General features: G+C 51.8%; 1 protein-coding gene across 13 annotated transcripts in view; it reads right to left on the bottom strand.

Moving 5' to 3' along the window:
* Nucleotides 1–24,889, bottom strand: part of LOC144506416 (dystrophin-like) — a 1,861,003-nt gene that overhangs the window by 994,754 nt on the left and 841,360 nt on the right. For all 13 annotated transcript variants that reach the window (XM_078232507.1, XM_078232503.1, XM_078232508.1 and 10 more), the window contains 2 exons: nt 15,107–15,262; nt 2,732–2,902 (listed from right to left, as the gene is read on the bottom strand). In XM_078232507.1, coding sequence (XP_078088633.1) covers nt 2,732–2,902; nt 15,107–15,262 — 327 coding nt within the window. The remainder of the gene's footprint in view (nt 1–2,731; nt 2,903–15,106; nt 15,263–24,889) is intronic.

Below are 24,889 nucleotides of genomic sequence, written 5' to 3'. Positions count from 1 at the left end.
GGTGAGAGGGGAGAAATACAGAAGTGTCCAGAGGGGCAATTTTTTCACACAGAGGATGGTGAGTGTCTGGAACAAGCTGCCAGAGGTAGTAGTAAAGGCAGGAACAATTTTGTCTTTTAAAAAGCATTTAGACAGTTATATGGTGAAGATGGGTATAGAGGGATATGGGCCAAATGCGTACAATTGGGATTAGCTTAGTGGTTTAAAAAAAGGGTGGCATGGACAAGTTGGGCCGAAGGGCCTGTTTCCATGCTGTAAACCTCTATGTCTCTCGAGACTTGAAATTGGGCGCTATGGCTGACTACTGTGATCATCAGCCGAGCCTTTTTTAAAGGCACTAATGTAACCCAAGAATTATCCAATCCATTTTAACTGGGGTTAATGCTTCTGTTCAAATAAGACAAATGAAAAAAATTACATATGTTCAAATGGATTACCTAAACCTATTCCAAATCTACCCAAACCCTTAAATACAAAATGGTCTCCTTGAATAACAGGCATTGATGTGAAGATCAGTAGATGACCAGATGTCGCTGGCTAACTTGAAGAAAATTGCTACCTCAAAGATATCTCACCTATTTCCTCTATGCCTCCCCTGAAGGCAGCACGCAACATTTTTGAAATCTTGTTCCCATCATTGAAAGGCCTCTCAGATTTAAAGCACTTTAACCAACATCTTAAGGTTTAGAGGTAGTAATAGACTGAGATCATGTCACCAACTCCACCAGTGTCAAGTTGTCCCCCTATTTCTAGAATCAATTATAATAGCATCCAAACATTTCCCAACTGTCCTTGCAAACTGAATTAGCTATCTTGCTCTTAGAATAAGCCACCCGTCACTCACAAATTTACAACTTATGACTGCCTTTTAGCATAGAAATTATTTTCTACATAGCATTCTGCATGACTTTTACAGACTAATAATAGAATCCATAGTGTCATGGAAACATAATAAAGTTTTAGTTATTCAGCATGCTGTTACTAAGCAATGTCAATTGCAGTTCTTTGGCAATCAAAGTGCTATTTGTTCTTTGGTCACTGGTGTTTTTTTTCAAACAACATTGCTGTTTGTTCAGAATTAAGAAGTCAACTCACAAGGGATTTCCACTGAAATGCACAGATGGGTTGCCGGGATAATATCTTGGTATCTCAATAATCAGCAGCTTTCCCTTAGCAATGACAAGCAGCAGTCCTTAATTATTTCTTCCAAATACATACGCCGGTTGCTTATGAGAAGCACTCAGATGTTATTTTTAGCACGTAATGGTGTTAGCTGTGCAAATTACAGGGTTTGGTCCCCAAATCACTCCTGCCTCTCTCAAGTCCTAAGTAGTATTGCATTTATACTTTGTCTCTGTTTAAAACAGCTAGTACTCAATGTTCTAACATTTGGGAATGGGGGTTGGGCGGTTTTCATATGTGAAGAGTCAATGTTAAATATTTTATCAGAAAAGTACATACTGAGCTTCAGATAAAGCATGCATTTCAATGCTTCACTCAATGAAACCTCATCAAATAGATAATGAGATTCCCATTTTAGCTGCTAAATTGCAACCCTTTGAGGTGCAACAACCCCAAATCATTATGTAGTTTGTTCAAAAGTAATATAATGAAATGTGCTATGTAAAGCGACCACAACATAGGTGAAGGAGCTGAAGAAAAGATTAACCACTTGATTTATAGCATCATGTTTCAGAATCTAGTGGGTCTTGTTCTGTTTTTACAGGGTCTCATAAAAATATTTACACTGTCTTTGGGTCGGATATATTGACTATAATATCAATCAAGAAATCTCACAATATAATGAAAAACAGCCTTCAAAAACCCTAACATAAAAAGCAAATTACCACAGATGCTGGAAATCTGAAATAAAAACAGAAAATGCTGAAAACCTCAGCAGATCTGGCGGTATCCGGGGAGAGAAAAACAGAGTTAATGTTTCAGGTCTGCATGAAGAAACATACAGGTTCAAAATGTTAACTCTTTCCTCTCTCTGCAGATGCTGCCAGATCTGCTGAGGTTTTTCTAGCATTTTCTGGTTTTTATCTCAAAAAAGCCCTTACAGCTTATGTGTAAAACCGGTCGTTACAGTGAAAATACAGTAGGACACAGATGTATCATAACTCAATCCCCCTTCTTGAAATTTTTACATTGCAGGAGAAAAATATGAAAGTGCATTTTGTGCAGATGGAGTTTGAACTCCTAAAATGCCTACAAATAATCAAGATAGGAGCAGCTGTTTCCAGCAAAATTTGATCTTGATGCTTCAGTCAGGGACCTTTCCAATATTAAATGTAGTCAGCTTGCTTCGATTGGTGGCATGCTTGGCTCTGCGTCTATCATTTCAGATTTAAGGTCTTGTGCAAAATAAACGCAGACTGTTGTAAAGCCACCAGCATTACTGCAGGTGACAGATTTACCAATCTAACCGTCCCATTGTAAGCGGGATTAATCAAATCCTTTTTTGGGGTCCCTCACGTTTGTTCCGAAGCGCAAGAGCCATTTGGTCACACACTCATGTAGAGAACAACCGTGTCTGAGAACATTCAAGAGCGACCTCAGACTGTATGAGAATCTTAAAGTTCGCACTAATTTTTGCCAACAAAGTTTGTCAGTTAGAAACTGGGAAATACTGACAACAGGGAAGGCTGGTGATGTTTTGCACACCCAGTGAGTAAAAATGAAACAAAGTGTACAAAAAACACAAACAAACATGCAAAGTGACATTTACCGTGAGTTCTTCGACAGCCTTTTTGAGCTCTTCAGGTGTTTTATATTCAAAATCTCTTTCCAAATATTCCTCCTCAGCTTGCGCTATCCATTCCTGCATTTCAGATAGGTCTTTCCTGAGACTCATGGTCTTATCCAGTCCACCTTTTAATGCAGTCTTCTTGGTGTATGCCTGTTTTATACAGTTTATAGAAAAGGCAGTTTGAACTGACGATGTCTCACAAAACATCTTACATGGCATTAAGAAGAAAATCTATAATTTAAAAAAAACAATACTTTGTCTTTAGGTCTTTGCCTAAACTGCATGGAAAGTGTACAAAGCTTTTCTTTAAGTTGGGCAAACACATATGGACCCAGCTACAGCTCCCTGCAGAATCATATACTCAGTCAGTATTTACTGGTATCTACACAATCATTGGTTCAAGCGGGTTGATGAATAGTGATAATTAATCCTCAAGCATGAAAAAAAGTTAATTCTTAAGAGATTGATAAAACATTAAGGGCACGATCTTACCCATTTGCCGTGTCGGTTAAGATCACGGGCGAGGCCATTAATCAGGTTTGCACCAGGCGCCAACCATTTTTCGCTCCCACGCAATGGTACCAGCCCTGTTCTGCTGGTGAGATCAGCTTCAAAGCTGATTTAAATAGTAATGGCATGATTTACATGTCATTAGTGAATCCCGGATGGCAGTTGGACTTACCCCCTTGCTGGTCAGTTCTCTTGGTGGCGAGAATCACAGCTGGTCTCCACCAGCGGATCAGGGGGATCAGGGGCCATCAAAGCCCCCGTATGGTTGGGGACAGGGCCAGGCAATGCCCATGGGGCTGTGCAGCCTTGTAGTGCCCAGTTGGCACTGCCACTGGGCACCTTGGCACTGCCCACCAGGCACCATAAACAGGGGCAGCACAAAGGGGGTGGAGCCTGGGTGGGCATGGAGCCAGAGTGAGGGTGGGGCTATGCCAGGTGTGGGGAGGCAAGGAGGAAGCTCTGCAGCAGGGAGAGGGAGCTCTGCAAGGTGGGAGGCAAAGAGGGTGAACTCTGCAGTGGGGAGACAAAGGGCAAACAGTGCAGCAGAGGGGGAGGCTCTGCAAGGGGGAGGGAATTCTGCATGGATTGAAGCTCTGCAGGGGGGTAGTGCTGTCGAGACGATGATCGGGGTGTAGCTCTGCAGACGGAGCGGGGGTGATCGGTAGGGGAGCAGGGAGATCCACAGACAGGAGGAGGTTGCGATTGGAGGGAGGGGGCTCCGTAAACCGGGGGTGGCGATCAACTTAGCTTCGCAGACGGGCAGATGGGGAGGAGGAAATGGAGGGGGTTATGACAGGGGACCCCTCGGGGGGTCCCGAAGTCTGCGGGGGGTTAGGCAGGAGATCTCTCTGTTCATCAGAGTACCTGCACAATGGTGCCCCAAGCTGTCAGCAGCCGGCTTCACTGGTGAGCTTAGGCTCCACCGCCCCCCACTAGTGAGAATCGCACTTCTGTCCAAAAGCAGTGACAAGAGCGTCATAAGATTGCATTTTTAAACTCGCCCAAAAACGAGTCTGAAACCCTCCAGTTCTCTCACTTGTTTGGCACTTCAATTTTTTTGTAAGATAGCCTATTTAGAACATAGAACAGTACAGCACAGAACAGGCCCTTCGGCCCACGATGTTGTGCCGAGCTTTATCTGAAACCAAGATCAAGCTATCCCACTCCCTATCATCCTGGTGCGCTCCATGTGCCTATCCAATAACCGCTTAAATGTTCCTAAAGTGTCTGACTCCACTATCACTGCAGGCAGTCCATTCCACACCCCAACCACTCTCTGCGTAAAGAACCTACCTCTGATATCCTTCCTATATCTCCCACCACGAACCCTATAGTTATGCCCCCTTGTAATAGCTCCATCCACCCGAGGAAATAGTCATTGAACGTTCACTCTATCTATCCCCTTTATCATTTTATAAACCTCTATTAAGTCTCCCCTCAGCCTCCTCCACTCCAGAGAGCAGTCCTAGCTCCCTCAACCTTTCCTCATAAGACCTACCCTCCAAACCAGGCAGCATCCTGGTAAATCTCCTCTGCACTCTTTCCAGCGCTTCCACATCCTTCTTATAGTGAGGTGACCAGAACTGCACACAATATTCCAAATGTGGTCTCACCAAGGTCCTGTACAGTTGCAGCATAACCCCTCGGCTCTTAAACTCCAACCCCCTGTTAATAAAAGCTAACACACTATAGGCCTTCTTCACAGCTCTATCCACTTGAGTGGCAACCTATAGAGATCTGTGGATATGGACCCCAAGATCTCTCTGTTCCTCCACAGTCTTCAGAACCCTACCTTTGACCCTGTAATCCACATTTAAATTAGTCCTACCAAAATGATCACCTCACATTTATCAGGGCTAAACTCCATTTGCCATTTTTCAGCCCAGCTTTGCATCCTATCTATGTCTCTTTGCAGCCTACAACAGCCCTCCACCTCATCCACTACTCCACCAATCTTGGTGTCATCAGCAAATTTACTGATCCACCCTTCAGCCCCCTCCTCTAAGTCATTAATAAAAATCACAAAGAGCAGAGGACCAAGCACCGATCCCTGCGGCACTCCGCTAGCAACCTGCCTCCAATCCGAAAACTTTCCATCGACCACCACCCTTTGTCTTCGATCAGACAGCCAGTTACCTATCCAATCAGCCAACTTTCCCTCTATCCCACACCTCCTCACTTTCATCATAAGCCAACCATGGGGGACCTTATCAAACGCCTTACTAAAATCCATGTATATGACATCAACTGCCCTACCTTCATCAACACACTTAGTTACCTCCTCAAAAAATTCTATCAAATTTGTGAGGCACGACTTGCCCTTCACGAATCCATGCTGACTATCCCGGATTAATCCGCATCTTTCTAAATGGTCGTAAATCCCATCTCTAAGGACCTTTTCCATCAATTTACCAACCACCGAAGTAAGACTAACCGGTCTATAATTACCAGGGTCATTTCTATTCCCTTTCTTAAACAGAGGAACAACATTCGCCATTCTCCAGTCCTCTGGCACCATCCCCGTGGACAGCGAGGACCCAAAGATCAAAGCCAAAGGCTCTGCAATCTCATCCCTTGCCTCCCAAAGAATCCTAGGATACATTTCATCAGGCAATACATTTCATCATTCATTTTGGTAAGATAGCCCCTTAAGCCTTTTATTTCAGCCATGAGCAAGGATTTATTCCATGTGGTGGGCTGTGGGATGGTTATTTTTCATCCTTAAGACAAACTTTGTTGCAATGCAAATTAATTGCATCACTTTCTCCACCTTTCCCATCCCGTGTGTTTTTTGCAACGTACAATTTGGAGAAAAAGCCTTGGTGGCCAGGCAGCACCTATATAAATTTGTTCAGAATAAATACAGTGCGAGTGCCTGCTCAGGAGTACTGGGGACTTTTTCTTGCCTCTGTAGTAATCTGGAAATTCACGTTGGTAAACCTTTCCACTTTTGAGGATACATTTTATAGGCATCTGAACATGAGCTCCTTGCAGCTGCTGAGAATAAGCTAATAAAAGATAACCGTCTCACAATAATTTCAAAAAAAAAATCCCTTACTGCATTATGCTAATTATTGCAGTATTAATGGTGCCTCCTGACGGCAAAATAAAATCTGAAAGATAATGGAAAGCTTAGTGTTTACATGGCTGGAGGTTTCAGCTAATGAAATAACTTATATGGTCAGCAAGTGAGAAGAGAGTTTGATTCTCAAGCTTTCCTCCCCCAATGTCAATGACAGGAACCTGCAGATACTTTACTGCCAACAAGGTTGTGATGTTTTATATACTCGGGAGAACCAAGAAAATTGTCAACATGTAAAGTAACACATTCAGCCCCCCTTTTGATTTTGCCACTATTAAGTAAATACTAATTTTTCCAGAGCATGTCTTTTTTAAACATTGTTACATTTATGATACAAGTTCACTGGATGGTGCAAATCTCTTTTTCCAGCAGGCTGATTTCTAAATACTGATATGCAAGCAGACTTTATTTCCTCAGCACACCCTTGAGAAAAACGGGAAGAGCAAGAAAGTGAAACGGCACACGACTGCAGAGCTCCTCCCTTGAACAGCTCTCTCCTTGCCCCATCATTGCCCCACCCCCACCATTGCTCCACCCCTTTGGCACTTCCCCAGCATTATGGTGCCTGGTGGGCAGTGCCAAGATTCCCAGGCTGGCACTGACCCCATGGACATTGTTTAGCCATGCCCTGACCACCCGAGGGGGGGGCTTCAATGGCCTCCAAACCCCCAGTGAGGCCATCACGCCTGGTCTCTGCTGGTGGACCAGCTGTGATTCGTGCCGGTGTTAATCATTAATATTCAAATCGTCAAAGTCGATTTCACCCACAAAACAGGGCTGGTAAGATCGGGAGACAGAAAATCTGGGCGCGAACTGGAATTTTAGCCTCTCACGCAATCTTACCGGCTCGCCGTGCCAACCAGTAAGATCGTGCCCAATGTTTTGAAGATTATTGCCTGTAAATTACCAGCAAAATGTTTCCATGCAAATGAAATTCTGGAGAGCTGTTGGATTTAACATGATGAAACAAGCCAGGTGCAAACAGTATTGCAGTATTTTAGCCATTAAAAAAATAAAAACTGGATCTCTCTCTCTTTGCTAAGAAACACACCTTGAAAGTCTTAATCCTGAGGACACTAGAAGAGTGCATTAACATACTCTCCTTGACATTTAAAAATTTTAAAACATGATCAACTCTAGCCAGCCTTTTATCGTGTCGCATTAAAACCTAAAAAGGTCCACAAATGCAAAACTGACTTGCATTAAGTGCTAAGGCCATTTTCACCATCTTTTCGGTTGCCTAATTCTATTCTATTATTCTAAAGCTCCTGGGGCTAAAGGTATCAAGGGATATGGGGGGAAGTCAGAATCAGGGTATTGAGTTTGATGATCAGCCATGATCAAAATGAATGGTGGAGCAGGCTTGAAGGGGCGAATGGTCTACCTCTGCTTCTATTTGTATGTTTCTATATTTCTCTGACAACTTGTTTGTACAAGATTACACCTGCATCCAGGCAAATTAGGAGAACATCTGGTATCTCAGTGGGAAAATGCTCCACCTACTGTGGCATTAAGACATACAAATCCAGGGTGACTCCTGGTTCAATCTCTAACCTGGACTGAGTTAATCTCAGTCAATAGTTGGCTGGTTGTTACAGTTATTTTTGGAGTTCCCTGTCTTATCAAAGGCAAAGAAGAGGTTAATTACTTTACGGTTGCCAATCTGATCATGATCCAGTGATGCTCATATGTTACTAAATATAACATGAAAACAAGATCACTCCTATCTATGATACCTCCCAGGTCTGGAAACTCTCAGATACCCACTGTGCATCCTCCTTGGGCTGGCTGTCAGCTGCTGTTGATACCTATGGAAACATTCTCCAATATCAGGCACTACCTTCAGGAGAGGGGTGGAAGGGTCATGGACAAATAAGAAGTTGTAATTGTTTTTCAAGTGCCAGAGTCAAATCATCAATCCTTCACTGCCCACAGCATACCTTGTAAATATTCAAATGAAAAAAAAAATCAATATTTATTGTCTTTGTAGACAAAGAAATTGACCTGAAATTGAGTTGTGAATCTTGCCACTGGGACCATAGAATTTTTTTTGTCAATCTTCTTTCCTGCCCCAGAAAGTGTTTGTTTCTTTCCAGGTCACTGTTGTATGGGTTCAACTATGTGTTGGCTCTTCCAAATCAGCCATCAGAGCTTCACATACAGAGAGAAAATCTTTCTTTAGGCATAAAGCTGATGTGCCCAATACAGAAACCATCATTTTTGTTTCATTTTACTTGGTTTTGTTTTATGTCTGGTAGCAAGGTGGAAATCTGTCCTGGGAATTCCACAGTAAGAAGTTTAACAACACCAGGTTAAAGTCCAACAGGTTTATTTGGTAGCAAAAGCCACACAAGCTTTCGGAGGAATTCCATCCCAGGGCTAATTCTCCACACAAGAATGATTAAATTCAACTACCTTTATTATTCAGCTGCAAAGAATGGAGTTTAACCAGAAATGCTGAAACTGCCCATCAAACCCTACTATCTCACATCAACAGACAAGACATGATTACTGTTCACAGGACATTGTTAGAGAGTGATGTATATGTTAAGAATTCACATCATTCCATTCTCTCCTAGAGACCACGGGCGGAATTCTCCCAAAAAAATTCTAAATGTTGAATTCACTTGAAAACTGGAGGAATTCACGCTGTTGTTTTCAGTGGGAGTTCAGGGAAGAATCTCCCACACTCTGTGCACTGCGGAGGCCACCAGCATGAATATTATTACATTTCAGGGTTGGGGCCTGTCCCTGCTGGAGAGGCTGAATCAGGGTGTTGAGCGGGCAACTGCGCATGCGCCAATCTGTCAGTGCTAAGATCAGCACATGCGCGGCAGCCCCACACTGATGGCCTCCTGATCGCTGGCCAGCCCCATGACCCTCGCAACGCCGGCTCTCCGCCACCCCCACAGCCCGATCGCTGACCCCCCCGACCATTCCTGGGCCCAGACCCAACCCCTCCCCTTTCCAGCCCATCGCAATGTCCAGCCTCCCCTTACCGATTCCCTCCCCCGACAGTAACCCCCCTCTCACAGTCTCGACACCCCACCCTCCCCTCCGCCCTGGCTAATCCAGCCTGCCCCGATTGCTGACCTCCTTCCTTCCCCCACCCATTCCAATGCAGAGTGGAAGCGGGACCCTCACCCCCACCGATTGACCTTAGGCCCTGCCCCTGCCCGTGGCACTGCCCCATTCCTGATGGGCAGTGCCAAGGTGCCCCCTGGGCATTGACACTTTGCCTCTTTGGCAGGGCCCAGGGGGCACCCTCCCGACCTTTGAGGGCCCCGATTTCCCCCCTTCACTGCAGTACTGTTTGGCTGCGAGCTCTCCAAATGCGAGGAGCTACTGTAATCCCCACTGGAGTGAAATACTCTTGCATGCGGGCGTGAGGGGGGTGGGGAGATGTTAGTTGGCCTGGAGACTTCAGTCCTGGGCCAGCTAATCAGATTTAAATTATATTACAATGATCATAAGAACATAAGAAATAGGAGCAGGAGTAGGCCATCTAGCGCCGCGAGCCTGCCCCACCATTCAATAAGATCATGGCTGATCTGAAGTGGATCAGTTCCACTTACCCACCTGATCTCCATAACCCCTAATTCCCTTACCGATCAGGAATCCATCTATCCGTGATTTAAACATATTCAACAAGGTAGCCTCCACCACTTCAGTGGGCAGAGAATTCCAGAGATTCACCACCCTCTGAGAGAAGAAGTTCCTCCTCAACTCTGTCCTAAACTGACCCCCCTTTATTTTGAGGCTGTGCCCTCTAGTTCTAGTTTCCTTTCTAAGTGGAAAGAATCTCTCCACCTCTACCCTATCCAGCCCCTTCATTATCTTATAGGTCTCTATAAGATCCCCCCTCAGCCTTCTAAATTCCAATGAGTACAAACCCAATCTGCTCAGTCTCTCCTCAATCAACACCCCTCATCTCTGGTATCAACCTGGCGAACCTTCTCTGCACTCCCTCCAAGGCCAATATATCCTTCCGCAAATAAGGGGACCAATACTGCACACAGTATTCCAGCTGCGGCCTCACCAATGCCCTGTACAGATGCAGCAAGACATCTCTGCTTTTATATTCTATCCCCCTTGCGATATAGGCCAACATCCCATTTGCCTTCTTGATCACCTGTTGCATCTGCAGACTGGGTTTTTGCGTCTCATGCACAAGGACCCCCAGGTCCCTTTGCACAGTAGCATGTTGTAATTTTTTTCCATTTAGATAATAATCCAATTTGCTATTATTTCCTCCAAAGTGAATAACCTCACATTTGTCAACGTTATACTCCATCTGCCAGATCCTCGCCCACTCACTCAGCCTGTCCAAATCTCTCTGCAGACGTTCTATGCCCTCCACACGATTCACTTTTCCACTTATCTTTGTGTCATCTGCAAACTTTGTTACCCTACACTCAGTCCCCTCCTCCAGATCATCTATGTAAATGGTAAATAGTTGAGGCCCCAGTACCGATCCCTGCGGCACGCCACTAGTTACCATCCGCCAACCAGAAAAGCACCCATTTATTCCGACTCTCTGCTTCCTGTCGGATAGCCAATCCCCAATCCACGCTAACACCCTACCCCCAACTCCATGTGACCCAATCTTCTTCAGCAACCTTTTGTGAGGCACCTTATCAAATGCCTTTTGGAAATCCAAAAACACCGCATCCACCAGTTCCCCTCCGTCAACCGCACGAGTCACATCTTCATAAAAATCCAACAAGTTCGTCAAGCACGACTTTCCCCTCATGAATCCATGCTGTGTCTGCTTAATCGAACCATTCTTATCCAGATGGCCTGCTATTTCTTCTTTAATTATGGATTCCAGCATTTTCCCAACTACAGACGTTAAGCTAACCGGCCTGTAGTTACCCGCCTTTTGTCTATTTCCTTTTTTAAACAGCAGCGTAACATTAGCCGTTTTCCAATCCGCCGGCACTACCCCAGAATCCAACGAATTTTGATAAATAACCACTAACGCATCTGCTATTACCTCTGACATTTCTTTCAGCACCCTGGGATGCATTTCATCCGGGCCTGGGGACTTGTCCACCTTCAGTCCCGTTAGTCTACCCAGCACTGCCTCCCTGGTAACATTAATTGTATTGAGTACCTCTCCTCCTACCAACCCTCTATCATTAATATTCGGTAAACTATTTGTATCTTCCACCGTGAAGACCGACACAAAAAACTTACTTAAATTTTCAGCCATTTCCTCATTTCCCACTATTAAATCCCCCCTCTCGTCCTCCAAGGGTCCAACATTCACTCTTGCCACTCTATTCCTTTTTATATATTTGTAAAAGCTTTTACTATCATTTTTTATATTTAGAGCTAGCCTAGCTTCATAACCTATCTTTCCTTTCTTTATCGCTTTCTTAGTCGTTCTTTGTTGTTTCTTAAAGTTTCCCCAATCTTCCGATTCTCCACTATTTTTGGCCACTCTGTACGCATCAGTCTTTAATTTAATACTCTCCTTAATTTCCTTCGTTATCCACGGCTGGCTATCCCTTTTCTTACAGTCCTTCTTTATCACCGGAATATATAGTGTTGCTGAGTACTGAAAAGGATCTCCTTAAAAAGCTCTACTGTTCCTCAGCTGTCCTACCTACCAGTCTGCTCTCCCAGTCCACCTTAGCCAATTCAGCCCTCATCCTATCGTACTTCCCTCTGTTCAAACAGAGGACACTGGTATGGGACCCTACTTTCTCCTCTTCCATTTGTATCAGAAATTCGACCATATTGTGATCACTTGACCCAAGAGGGTCCTTCACAAGAACATCCTTAATTCTACCTACCTCGTTACACATTACCAGATCTAAGATAACTCGTTCCCTCGTCGGTTCTGTAACATACTGTTCAAGGTAACTATCCCGACAGCATTCTAAGAACTCTTCCTCCATCCCACCCCTTCCAACTTGAGTCAGCCAGTCAATATGCAGGTTGAAGTCCCCCATGATTATTGCCGTTCCGTTTTTGCACGCATCCATTATTTGCTTGTTTATAGCCCTCCCCATCTCAATTATTATTTGGGGGCCTATAGACCACGCCTACTAGTGTCTTTCTCCCCCTACTATTCCTTATCTCTACCCATAACGATTCCACGTTTTGTTCCTTAGAGCCTATGTCATCCCTCACTACTACCCTGATATTATCTTTTATTAACAGAGCCACCCCACCACCTTTTCCTTCCTGTCTATTCTTCCTAAATGCCTGATACCCCTGGATATTCATCTCGCAGTCCTGGTCTCCCTGCAGCCACGTTTCTGTAATGGCCACTGGATCATACCCATTTGTGCTGATTTGCACCATCAACTCATTAACTTTGTTCCGAATGCTTCGTGCATTCAGGCAAAGTGTCTTTATTCCAGCTTTTATCTGGACCCGATTTGATGAAACACTATCAACCTCTCCCTCGCCCTCTACTCCTTTAACTATTTGAATGCCCTCATTCACTTGCATTTGCTCCCTCTCCTCTACCATTGATTTTGTAATTCCTCTTACCTCTGCACCCTCTCCCCCCATAAATTAGTTTAAAGCCCTATCTACAGCCCTAGTGATACGATTCGCTAGGACACTGGTCCCAGCACGGTTCAAGCGGAGACCATCCCATCTATACAGGCCCCATCTGCCCAAATACTGGTGCCAATGCCCCATGAATTCGAACCCATTCCTCCCACACCAATCCTTGAGCCACGCATTCGTCTCCTTAATCCTATTAACCCTGCGCCAATTCGCGCGTGGCTCAGGTAGTAATCCAGAGATTACCACCTTGTTGGTTCTGCTTTTTAATTTGTTCCCTAGCTCTTCGTACTCCTTCTGCAGATCCTTAGTTCCTGTTTTGTCTATGTCATTGGCACCTACATGGACCACGACAACTGGATTTTCACCCTTCCACTCCAAATTCCTCTGCAGCCCAGATGATACATCCTGGACCCGAGCACCAGGCAGGCAACACAACCTACGGTATTCCTTATCCTGGTCACAGAGAACAGTGTCTATGCCCTTAACTACACTATCCCCAATTACTACTACATTTCTCTTTGATTTCTCCGTTTCAGCAGCACCCTGTGTGGTGAACCATAGATGGTTACCACTATGGGTACTGAACCATAGATGGTTATCACTCTGGGTACTTGTACATATGTTACTCTTGTTACTGTTGGGGTTAGGGTTGGGGTGTTCCACCTGTTAGCATTGTTCTGTGGTACACTCCGTTTGGCTCTGCCTTCTTATAGGAGTATAAAGGTCACTGCCACTTCCTAGTGACCCTTAGTCTGGGATAGTACTGTTAAGCAGTATGCTCTATTCTTGTTGCGAATAAAAGCCTTTATTCCCGGGTACGATCTAGCCTCCCGAGTGGATTAATCGCGCATCACCCTGCACCCTGGTACTGCCGGCAGTTTGCTCGTCCTTCTCGCAGTCATTTTTCCCATCCACACTGGTGGCAAGAACCTCAAATCTGTTGCATAGATTTAAGGTCTGAGGTTCTTGGGACTTTACCTCCCGCAAACTACTTCCTTTCTTTCCCCCACTGCCCGCCTTCTTCCACCCACTGCCCGCCTTCTTCCCCCCACTGCCCGCCTCACCCGCAGCCACTCCCTGTTGTCCCTGACCCCCAGCTAAGTTAGTCAGTCTAAGGAGCGTGACTTTCTCTTTATACACATTATCCAGATAGCTCTCCCCTTCCCTGATAAGCCTCAGTGTCATGTTAATGGTCTTTGCGCCTCCCCGCCGATTTCCGTCGTCGAGCAGATGCCATTGGAAATCCGGCACTGGGAGATGTAAGCAGGCGTGAATGCTTGCGTGAACCCCGCGAATCTGCCAATGTGAGAATCTCCCAACCCACTAAAAAATTAGCGCAGCTGGATGGGAGAATTGTGGCCTATTTTAAATCAAAATAGGCCAATTTTACCGAATTGTAAACACAGACATTCAAGGGGACTGAAATTCTTCCTGTTGATGACTTCAGTGAAAAGGTTAACTCATTTTGTTCTTGCCCTAACTTTTTCCACACAATCAACAGCATAATGAATATCATATTAAAAAAAAAGTCTGAGGGAGAGCAAATTAAAAAAAAAACGCCTGTGAAAGAATTTGCTATAAGTTACAAGTCCAAAGCTGTTATCATTTCACGAGACTCAACAGACATAGCATTATATAAATCCTACCTCCATCTGCTAAAGTGTAGTAGACCATGTCAGCGTATAATCATAGTAGCAAAATTCTGACTCAGAAGGACAATGTATAAAAATGCATTACTCAGAAAGTTTGTTGGGACAACTAGTATCTAACACACTTCAATATCTATATATACTAGCTCCACGTTACACAGAATTTATTGACTGCTAAATTAAGATACCGCAATATTCTGAATCATCCTGAATGTAGCTGCCCACACATTAAATCATTGCATTGTCTTCATACCTTGACAACAAAATCGGTGCCAAACTTCACTCAGTAGTTTTCTCTTTGGTGAACAGATGCATTACTATGATCTATAAATGTTGATAGATATGTAACAATGCTGTTTATGCATGTTAGTGGGCTTCTGCACACCCACATTTCCAGTAAAGATACAGCAACAAAGCTGGAGATCTCTGATTAAATTCAGTGCCATAGTTAAATAAAGATGCAGGGAGTTTGATCAATACAAAAACAGAAAATGTCCAATTCAACACCACTCCCATCCTTTACTGCATGAAATTCTGATATCTGAAGACACCATTTCTTTGATTTTCAGAGTCTGGACTTCTCACCTGTTTACAGATGTTCTCCCAACATGCATTCAGTTCAGCGAGTTCAGTCCGTAACTTTCCCACATAGGTGGGCTCAGCTTGGCTTTTCAAGGTTTCTCCAACCTCATTAATACCATTTAAGCTGGGCTGGATAGTTTGGATGTCATTTACTAATGCCTGAAAAAGAAACAAGACATAGTTATCAGCATTACTCAGACATGCCTGCACCTACACAGATGAAACACAGATCATAATATGGTGCTTCAGTGAAACTTACAGTTAAGTTTGGGAACCAATATCCTTCTGGTACCAATAAGATAGTGAAAAGCGTTAAAGAAACGCAACATATTTTAAAGTAAATTGAACATCCAGAGATTAGTCTTCCAGAGGCACCTCTACATTAAGTTTGAGAAAGGATTCACATTGTGTGAATGCAATTGCTTGGTTTTGGTGCAGTGATGAAGTCTATAACATTAGTTTGCCTTCACACTGATTTTTTTCTCTCACACGTACAACAGAGATAGGATTTTTGACACTGTGTAACACTACTAATATTTCAGTTCTAATTAACAGATAGAAGATGATAAATCACTTGTCAGTGAGCTGGTAATTCAATGCAGTTATTCAAATATTATGAACATAGAGAAAAGCACAAACAGTTCAGGAACATCAGCAGAACATGGACATTAAATTACTGCCTTTAACCCATTGGGAGCTGTTAATTCTTTAAAGCAATAAATATTCAAGATTTTAGAAAGACCACTGCAGCTCCACGGAGAAACTCCAATCCTTGAAGCTATGCCTGCCATTCCCTGCCTGATTTCCAAAGACTATACTCACCAACCACCCATAGTTGAAGCTTCCCAGGAAATGAGCTCTATCCAATTGTCTTTGCTCCAGTTGGAGTAGATAGCTTCATTGCCAGAACTTGTCAGCCAGAAGCCTGCTACCCTTAGCAACTCTTTGAATCAGCTAATTTAGATTTTCAACACATCATGGAATGATTCACACGGCAGCTTCTGAGAGCTCAGGAAATGAAGGGAAGATCTAGTGTTATGCTAAAATGCTAAATGCAAGGAGTGGATATGCTCCTGCTTCATAATATATGGTTAACAATTTATGAAAGTTCGACTTCTTTTAAACTGAATCTCTTAAGAACTTCAGAAATAGGAGCAGGAGTATAGGCCCATTGAGTCTCCTCTTCCATTCAGTACTGTTTGAACTTCTAGATTAACTCCATGACCCCACTCTATCCCCGTTTGCTTGATTTCCCTAGTGTCCAAAATACTACCAATCTCAGGATTGAATATCCTCATTGACTAAATATTCACAGCCATCAATGGTAAAGAATTCCAAAGAATCACAATACTGAGGGGAAGTCGTTTCTTCTCATCTCTGTCCTAAATTGCCAACCATTTTCCTGGAACAAAACCCTCCAGATCTAGACACTCTAGCAAAAGGTAGAAAAGCCTTTCAGCATGTTCTTTGTTAATCCCTCTCAGAATTTTGTGTGTTTTAATGAGATCACCTTCCATTCTCTTATGTCCAAAGAAGCACAGTTGACTCAGTCGCTCTTTACAGGACAACCTTCTCATCCCAGGCTTCAATCTAATAAACTGCAACCTTTGTTGGACCCCTTATGGTCAAGCTTAGAAACAGAGATCAAATTGTACACAATACTCCAGGTGTGGTGTCATCAAAGCAACTGCAGCAAGATTTCCTTATTCTTATACTCTCAGGAGCTGATCTTACCATTTTGCCCCACCAGCCGATGGGCAGGTGAGCCGGTAAGATTGCAAGAGAGCCAAGAAATTGGGTTCGCACGCAATTTCTCATCTATCGCAATCTTACTGACACTGGATTCCGGCGAGATCAGCCTCACGCTAAATGCTATTTACAATATGAATATCACAAAGAGAGCCCAGAACGCAATTGTCTGGGCTCATATGCCTCTGCGGCCTCACTGGGGAAGGTTCTCTCCACCAAGGGTCACGTATGGCCCCCCACCAACAGGGGAGAGACATGATGGCCCTGCCATAGAACTGGAAGCCTTTGAGGCTCCCCTGGGAAGTCGGGGGCAGGGGATTCCCCTTGGGCAATGCCAGCCTGGCACCCTGGCACTGCCAACCTGGCACACTAGCAGTGCCTATGGGTGGGGGGTGGGGGTGGGGGTGGGGGGGGCAAAATGTGTCCAGATGGGGGGATGGCAATCATTCACGGGGTCCCATGGTAATGAGGTGGGGGAGTGGGGGGTGGGGGGGGGGGTGGTGATGATTGGCCAGAAAGCCAGCTATAACTGAGGGAGGCAGTGACAGGTTTCTATGCTCACAGGGCACAGAAATCTGCACATGTGCTGTTATCAGCCTGCTTTCAGGAAATTTAGGCCCCGCACACTCCCCTGCTTGTGGATTCTAAGTTTTGCAAGATTTATTTGACTAAGTTGGGCAAGATTTGATTTTTAAGTCGTCCAATGAAAAGACACAAATTTCTCCCGTTTTCATGCTTGGTTGGGATTTAGAATTTCTTTGGTAAGATTGTCACTTAATTGTCTTGCCATAATGGTCACTGCACTGTTGGCCTTCTTATTGCTTGCTGTACTAGCATGTAAACTTTGTGATCCCTCAAAGCCTTTTGAATGCCAACATTAATTGGTCCCCTACATTTAAAGGCTATTCTGTTTTTCCATTCTTCCAAAGTGGCTCAATTCATAGTTCCCTGCATTATACATCATCTGCCTCATTCTTGGCTAATGACTAAATGTGTCCACATTCCTTGGGAGCCTTTTTGCATCCTCCTCCCATTTTACTTTCTGATCTAGATTTGTATTATCAGCAAACTTGAATCTATTATACTTGGTCCCCTCATCCAAGCTATTGACTTGATATAGATTGCAAGTAGCTGAGGTCCAAGCAGTTATTCTTGTGGCATTCCAAGAGTTAAATCCCAAAAATGTCCCATTTATTCCAACTCTGTTCTCTGTCCATTAACCGATCTCCATTATGTGCCAAAATACTATCCCCATTCGCATAAGCCTACTTCTTATGCAACCTCTTGTGCAGAACCTTACCAAATACCTTCACCGTCTTGATCTTCTCCATGTTTTTTCATAAGGCAGTCAAAATTAATTGATTTCAGTTCTGCAAAAGTGGTTTTGCAGCATCATGCGCATACCCAATTAATACTGATCACCTTTAGCATTTCATGGCTCCATTAAGCCTTTCTTCACCCATCATTATTGGCCTCACAGTTTATTGTAATGCCCAAATCTGTTTTAGGTGTGATATTTTTTAGTAGTACACACACTCCCATTGAATACCTTAATATCTTCACCACCTACAATTCAGAAGCTAATCACTTTTCCGCACTGAGTGTCTATGCAGTGAACAAACAGAATTGCCCGATTACCTGATTACAGAAATCTGCTGGATGCACTTACTGCAGACTCACACAATTAAATTCTCTTTGAAATGATGCACATTTCAGACACAGATCAGGGACTCATATTAAAACAACAAATATCTATTTATATCCAAAAGGAAACCCAACAAAATGGCAACTATTAAAAGAAATATGCTTAAACTGAAATTTTCTCCAATGACTCAATTAGCTTGTATCAGAACAGCTTTGGATTGAAATTTGAGAAACTCCATTAAATAATAAGCAAAGCCCTGGTCAGCACAGTAAATTCAGTCTCTTTCTCTCCTTGCTTCAGCTCTTTGTTCACCCCAGGCAGAGCTTTCTTCGCTCACAATTCTTATTCAGTTCAGGGAACCACTTTTGATGAAACTCCTACATCATTTCAAACTCCCTGCTTTTAACTAGTTTGGGGTCAGAACACACATTCTTATTAAATCCTTGGTGCAGTGGTTCCCACGCAAACTCAATGATATTTCACACATAAACAGAAGAAAACGCATAGATCAAACATAAATGAGGAGAAGACATAATACACTGCCCCTACCCCTTTATAAAATAGCACACCATTATTATTATGAGCAACTCCACTCACTTGCCACAAAAAAAAAATCCTGCTGTTAAAACAGCCCTGCTGATATTCAGTACCTTGAGGTCTGAAGTCAACTTTATCCATTTATCTGCAAAAGTCCAGATCATTTGCCATTTTCAAATTCCACTCCACATTAAGGATTGAACAAATAAAAAGAAAACAACCTCAGGTTCCAGCACTTGGTATTGGACCACACAGTCTGACTTTGGAGTGTGGGTGGTGATTGAATTCCTTTTAAATTAAAGTCGGATTTCAGAAACCTGCTGTTTTTACAACAGGCGTTCATTTTTTTCCGACCTATTTCCTGCGTTATATGATGTGAAGATGTGACGAAAACTATTAAGATTTTCAATTATATTTTATCAAAAAGAAAAGCAGAAATTAAGACTCAAGGCATGTCTTCACCTTTTGCCCACTGTAATAGATTTGCCTCACTGAAACAGTGTTGGCTAAAGGTGCCAGCCATGAATGACTAGCATGCGTTATGAAGAGTGGAAGAATGGCCGATTGTGAGAGACAACAATAATCGAATCTGAATGTTCTGCTGATGTTGGAAGTGGTGCAGAATGTTCTTCTGCGTGTTAAATGGTGCGAGTTCCTTATTCAGTTATGGGCTGATATTTCCCCACCAGCTGTCCATTCCTTTTTAAACACACCCGAAACGCACAGCAACAAAAAGTTTCATATGACAGTTGTGAGGGAATCTGTTTTCGATTTAAACTCGTATTTTGGAGGCACATCTTTAGTGTAAAGATAAAGAGTGAAGAGAACGGCAGAGGGGGGGGGGAGGAGGGGAGCGGAGGGAGGGGGGGGGGGAGGGGAGCGAGGGGGGGTTGGGAGCTAGGGGGGGGAGGGGAGCGAGGGGGGTGGAGCGAGGGGGGGAGGGGAGCCAGGGGGGAGGGGAGCGAGGAGGGGGAACGAGGGGGGGCGGGGAGCCAAGGGAGCCAGGGGTGAGGGGCGCCGGGGGTGAGGGGCGCCGGGGGTGAGGGGGGCCGGGGGGGGGAGGGGGGGAGGGGGGCCGGGGGGGGGGAGGGGGGCCGGGGGGGGGAGGGGGGCCGGGGGGGGAAGGGGGCCGGGGGGAGGGGGGCCGGGGGGGGAGGGGGGCCGGGGGGGAGGGGGGCCGGGGGGGGAGGGGGGCCGGGGGGGGAGGGGGGCCGGGGGGGGAGTGGGGCCGGGGGGGGAGGGGGGCTGGGGGGGGAGGGGCGCGGGGGGTAGGGGCGCCGGGGGGAGGGGCACCAGGGGGGAGGGGCGCCGGGGGGGAGGGGCGCCGGGGGGAGGGGCGCCGGGGGGGAGGGGCGCCAGGGGGGAGGGAAGCGAGGGAGGGTAGGGGAGCGATGGGGGAGGGGAGCGAGGGGGGGGGGAGGGGAGCGAGGAGGGGGAGGGGAGCGAGAGGGGGGAGGGGCGCGAGGGGGGCGTGGGAGGGGCACGAGGGGGGGAGGGGCGCGAGGGGGGGAGGGGGGCGAGGGGGGGAGGGGCGCGAGGGGGGAGGGGCGCGAGGGGGGAGGGGCGCGAGGGGGGAGGGGCGCGAGGGGGGAGGGGCGCGAGGGGGGAGGGGCGCGAGGGGGGAGGGGCGCGAGGGGGGGAGGGGCGCGAGGGGGGGAGGGGCGCGAGGGGGGAAAGGCGCGAGGGGGGAGGGCCGCGAGGGGGAGGGGGGCGAGGGGGGAGGGGCGCGAGGGGCGCGAGGGGCGCGAGGGGGGAGGGGCGCGGGGGGGAGGGGCACAAGGGGGAGGGGCACGAGGGGGAGGGGCTCGAGGGGGAGGGGCTCGAGGGGGAGGGGAACGAGGGGGAGGGGAACGAGGGGGAGGGGCGCGAGGGGGGAGGGGCGCAAGGGAGGAGGTGCGCGAGGGGGCGAGTGGCGCGAGGGGTGCAAGGTGGGGAGAGGCGTGAGGGGGTAGGAGCGCGAGGGAGGGAAGGACGTGAGGGGAGGGAGCGTGGGTCAGGGGGGAACGCGGGGTGGGGGGAGCACGGGGCAGGGGGGAGCGTGGGGCGGCAGGGAGCGGGGGGAGCGCCAGGCAGGGGGGAGCGCGGGGCGGTGGGGAGCGCGGGGCAGGGGGGAGCGCGGGGCAGGGGGAGCGCGGGGCAGGGGGGAGCGCGGGGCAGGGGGGAGCGCGGGGCAGGGGGGAGCGCGGGGCAGGGGGGAGCGCGGGGCAGGGGGGAGCGCGGGGCAGGGGGGAGCGCGGGGCAGGGGGGAGCGCGGGGCAGGGGGGAGCGCGGGGCAGGGGGGAGCGCGGGGCAGGGGGGGAGCGCGGGGCAGGGGGGAGCGCGGGGCGGGGGGGAGCGCGGGGCGGGGAGGAGCGCGGGGCGGGGGGAGCGCGGGGCGGGGGGGAGCGCGGGGCGGGGTGAGCGCGGGGCGGGGGGGAGCGGGGGGCGGGGGGGAGCGCGGGGCGGGGGGGAGCGCGGGGCGGGGGGGAGCGCGGGGCGAGGGGAGCGCGGAGCGGGGCGATCGCGGGGCTGGGGAGCGCGAGGCGGGGGGGAGCGCGGGGCGGGGTGAGCGCGGGGCGGGGTGAGCGCGGGGCGGGGTGAGCGCGGGCGGGGTGAGCGCGGGGCGGGGTGAGCGCGGGGCGGGGGGAGCGCGGGGCGGGGGGGAGCGCGGGGCGGGGGGGAGCGCGGGGCGGGGGGGAGCGCGGGGCGGGGGGGAGCGCGGAGCGGGGCGATCGCGGGGCTGGGGAGCGCGAGGCGGGGGGGAGCGCGGGGCGGGGTGAGCGCGGGGCGGGGTGAGCGCGGGGCGGGGTGAGCGCGGGGCGGGGTGAGCGCGGGGCGGGGTGAGCGCGGGGCGGGGTGAGCGCGGGGCGGGGGAGCGCGGGGCGGGGGGGAGCGCGGGGCGGGGGGGAGCGCGGGGCGGGGGGGAGCGCGGGGCGGGGGGGAGCGCGGGGCGGGGGGGAGCGCGGGGCGGGGGGGAGCGCGGGGCGGGGGAATGCAGCGGGGCGGGTTGGGATGCAGTGGGGCGGGGGGATGCAGCGGGGCGGGGCTGGGGAGATCCCGCAGGGGGGACCCTTTGAGTCGCGGGGACGCAGCGGGGCGGGGGCGACGCAGCGGGGCGTGGGGGACGCAGCGGGGCGGGGGGGACGCAGTGGGGCCGGGTGGACGCAGTGGGGCGGGGGCGACGCAGCGGGGCGGGGGATGCAGCGGGGCAGAGGGGGATGCAATGGGGCGGAGGGGGATGCAATGGGGCGGGGGAATGCAGCGGGGCGGGTTGGGACGCAGCGGGGCCGGGGGGACGCAGCGGGGCCGGGGGGGACGCAGCGGGGCCGGGGCGACGCAGCGGGGCCGGGGGGACGAAGCGGGGCCGGGGGGACGCAGCGGGGCCGGGGGGACGCAGCGGGGTCGGGGGGGACGCAGCGGGGCGGGGGGGACGCAGCGGGGCGGGGGGGACGCAGCGGGGCACGGGGGGACGCAGCGGGGCCGTGGCGACGCAGCGGGGCCGGGGGGACGCAGCGGGGCCGGGGGGACGCAGCGGGGCCGGGGGGACGCAGCGGGGCGGGGGGGACGCAGCGGGGCGGGGGGGACGCAGCGGGGCGGGGGGGACGCAGCGGGGCGGGGGGGACGCAGCGGGGCCGGGGCGACGCAGCGGGGCGGTGGGGACGCAGCGGGGCCGGGGGGACGCAGCGGGGCCGGGGGGACGCAGCGGGGCCGGGGGGACGCAGCGGGCCGCGGGGCCGGGGGGACGCAGCGGGGCCGGGGGGACGCAGCGGGGCCGGGGGGGACGCAGCGGGGCCGGGGGGACGCAGCGGGGCGGGGGGGACGCAGCGGGGCCGGGGGGACGCAGCGGGGCCGGGGGGGACGCAGCGGGGCGGGGGGGACGCAGCGGGGCCGGGGGGACGCAGCGGGGCGGGGGGGACGCAGCGGGGCGGGGGGGACGCAGCGGGGCGGGGGGGACGCAGCGGGGTCGGGGGGGACGCAGCGGGGCGGGTGAGACGCAGCGGGGCGCGGGGGGACGCAGCGGGGCCGTGGCGACGCAGCGGGGCCGGGGGGACGCAGCGGGGCCGGGGGGACGCAGCGGGGCGGGGGGGACGCAGCGGGGCGGGGGGGACGCAGCGGGGCGGGGGGGACGCAGCGGGGCGGGGGGGACGCAGCGGGGCCGGAGCGACGCAGCGGGGCGGGGGGGACGCAGCGGGGCCGGGGGGACGCAGCGGGGCCGGGGGGGACGCAGCGGGGCCGGGGGGACGCAGCGGGGCCGGGGGGACGCAGCGGGGCCGGGGGGACGCAGCGGGGCCGGGGGGGACGCAGCGGGGCGGGGGGGACGCAGCGGGGCCGGGGGGACGCAGCGGGGCGGGGGGGACGCAGCGGGGCGGGGGGGACGCAGCGGGGCGGGGGGGGCGCAGCGGGGCGGGGGGGACGCAGCGGGGCCGGGGGGACGCAGCGGGGCGGGGGGGGACGCAGCGGGGCCGGGGGGAAGGCAGCGGGGCCGGGGGGAAGGCAGCGGGGCGGGGGGGAAGCAGCGGGGCGGGGGGGAAGGCAGCGGGGCGGGGGGGACGCAGCGGGGCGGGGGGGACGCAGCGGGGCGGGGGGGAAGCAGCGGGGCGGGGGGGACGCAGCGGGGCGGGGGGAAGGCAGCGGGGCGGGGGGGACGCAGCAGGGCGGGGGGGAAGGCAGCGGGGCGGGGGGAAGGCAGCGGGGCGGGGGGGACGCAGCAGGGCGGGGGGGAAGGCAGCGGGGCGGGGGGGAAGGCAGCGGGGCGGGGGGGAAGGCAGCGGGGCGGGGCGACGCAGCGGGGCGGGGGGGATGCAGCGGGGCGGGGGGGACGCAGCGGGGCGGGGGGGACGCAGCGGGGCGGGGGGATGCAGCGGGGCCGGGGGGGACGCAGCGGGGCCGGGGGGACGCAGCGGGGCGGGGGCGACGCAGCGGGGCGGGGGGACGCAGCGGGGCGGGGCGACGCAGCGGGGCGGGGGGGATGCAGCGGGGCGGGGGGACGCAGCGGGGGGGACGCAGCAGGACGGGGGGAAGGCAGCGGGGCGGGGGGGACGCAGCGGGGCGGGGCGACGCAGCGGGGCGGGGGGGACGCAGCGGGGCGGGGGGGAAGGCAGCGGGGCGGGGGGGACGCAGCGGGGCGGGGGGGACGCAGCGGGGCGGGGCGACGCAGCGGGGCGGGGGGAAGGCAGCGGGGTGGGGGGGAGCGCAGCGGGGCGGGGGGGACGCAGCGGGGCGGGGGGGGACGCAGCGGGGCGGGGCGGACGCAGCGGGGCGGGGGGAAGGCAGTGGGGTGGGGGGACGCAGCGGGGCGGGGGGGCGCAGCGGGGTGGGTGGGACGCAGCGGGGCGGGGGGACGCAGCGGGGTGGGGGGGCGCAGCGGGGCGGGGAGGCATGGCGGCCCGGGGGGGACGCGGCGGGGTGGGGGGGATGCAGCGGGGCGGGGGGGCATGGCGGCACGGGGGGGATGCAGCGGGGCGGGGCGGACGCAGCAGGGCGGGGCGGACTCAGCAGGGCGGGGGGGACGCACCAGGGCGGGGGGACGCACCAGGGCGGGGGGACGCAGCGGGGCGGGGGGGGGCATGGTGGCACGGGGGGGGATGCGGCGGTGCGGGGGAGACGCTAAGGGGGGTGGGGAAACATTGATTGGGGTGGTGACAGTGAAATGGGGACACTGACCCTCTCAGCTTCTCAGGAAACAAAAGCAAATTGTGATTTGGAAAGCAAAAACATCTGGGCATTCTGAACCTGGGTGAAAGATATGGAAGAACACAGATCAATCCAAGCTGGGTAGTAGCAATGGATGGATCCAGGGGTGCAAAGCAGACAAGCTGAAGAATGCAGATTCCAGTTCCAGGAGCTGAGAATCGTTTGCTGCAGCCATTTCTGTT

Source organism: Mustelus asterias, chromosome 17, assembly GCF_964213995.1.
Source record: "Mustelus asterias chromosome 17, sMusAst1.hap1.1, whole genome shotgun sequence".
Taxonomy (NCBI): Eukaryota; Metazoa; Chordata; class Chondrichthyes; order Carcharhiniformes; family Triakidae; genus Mustelus; species Mustelus asterias.
The sequence above is the reverse complement of the archived record's forward strand: the minus strand, read 5'-3'. Positions and strand labels throughout refer to the sequence as shown.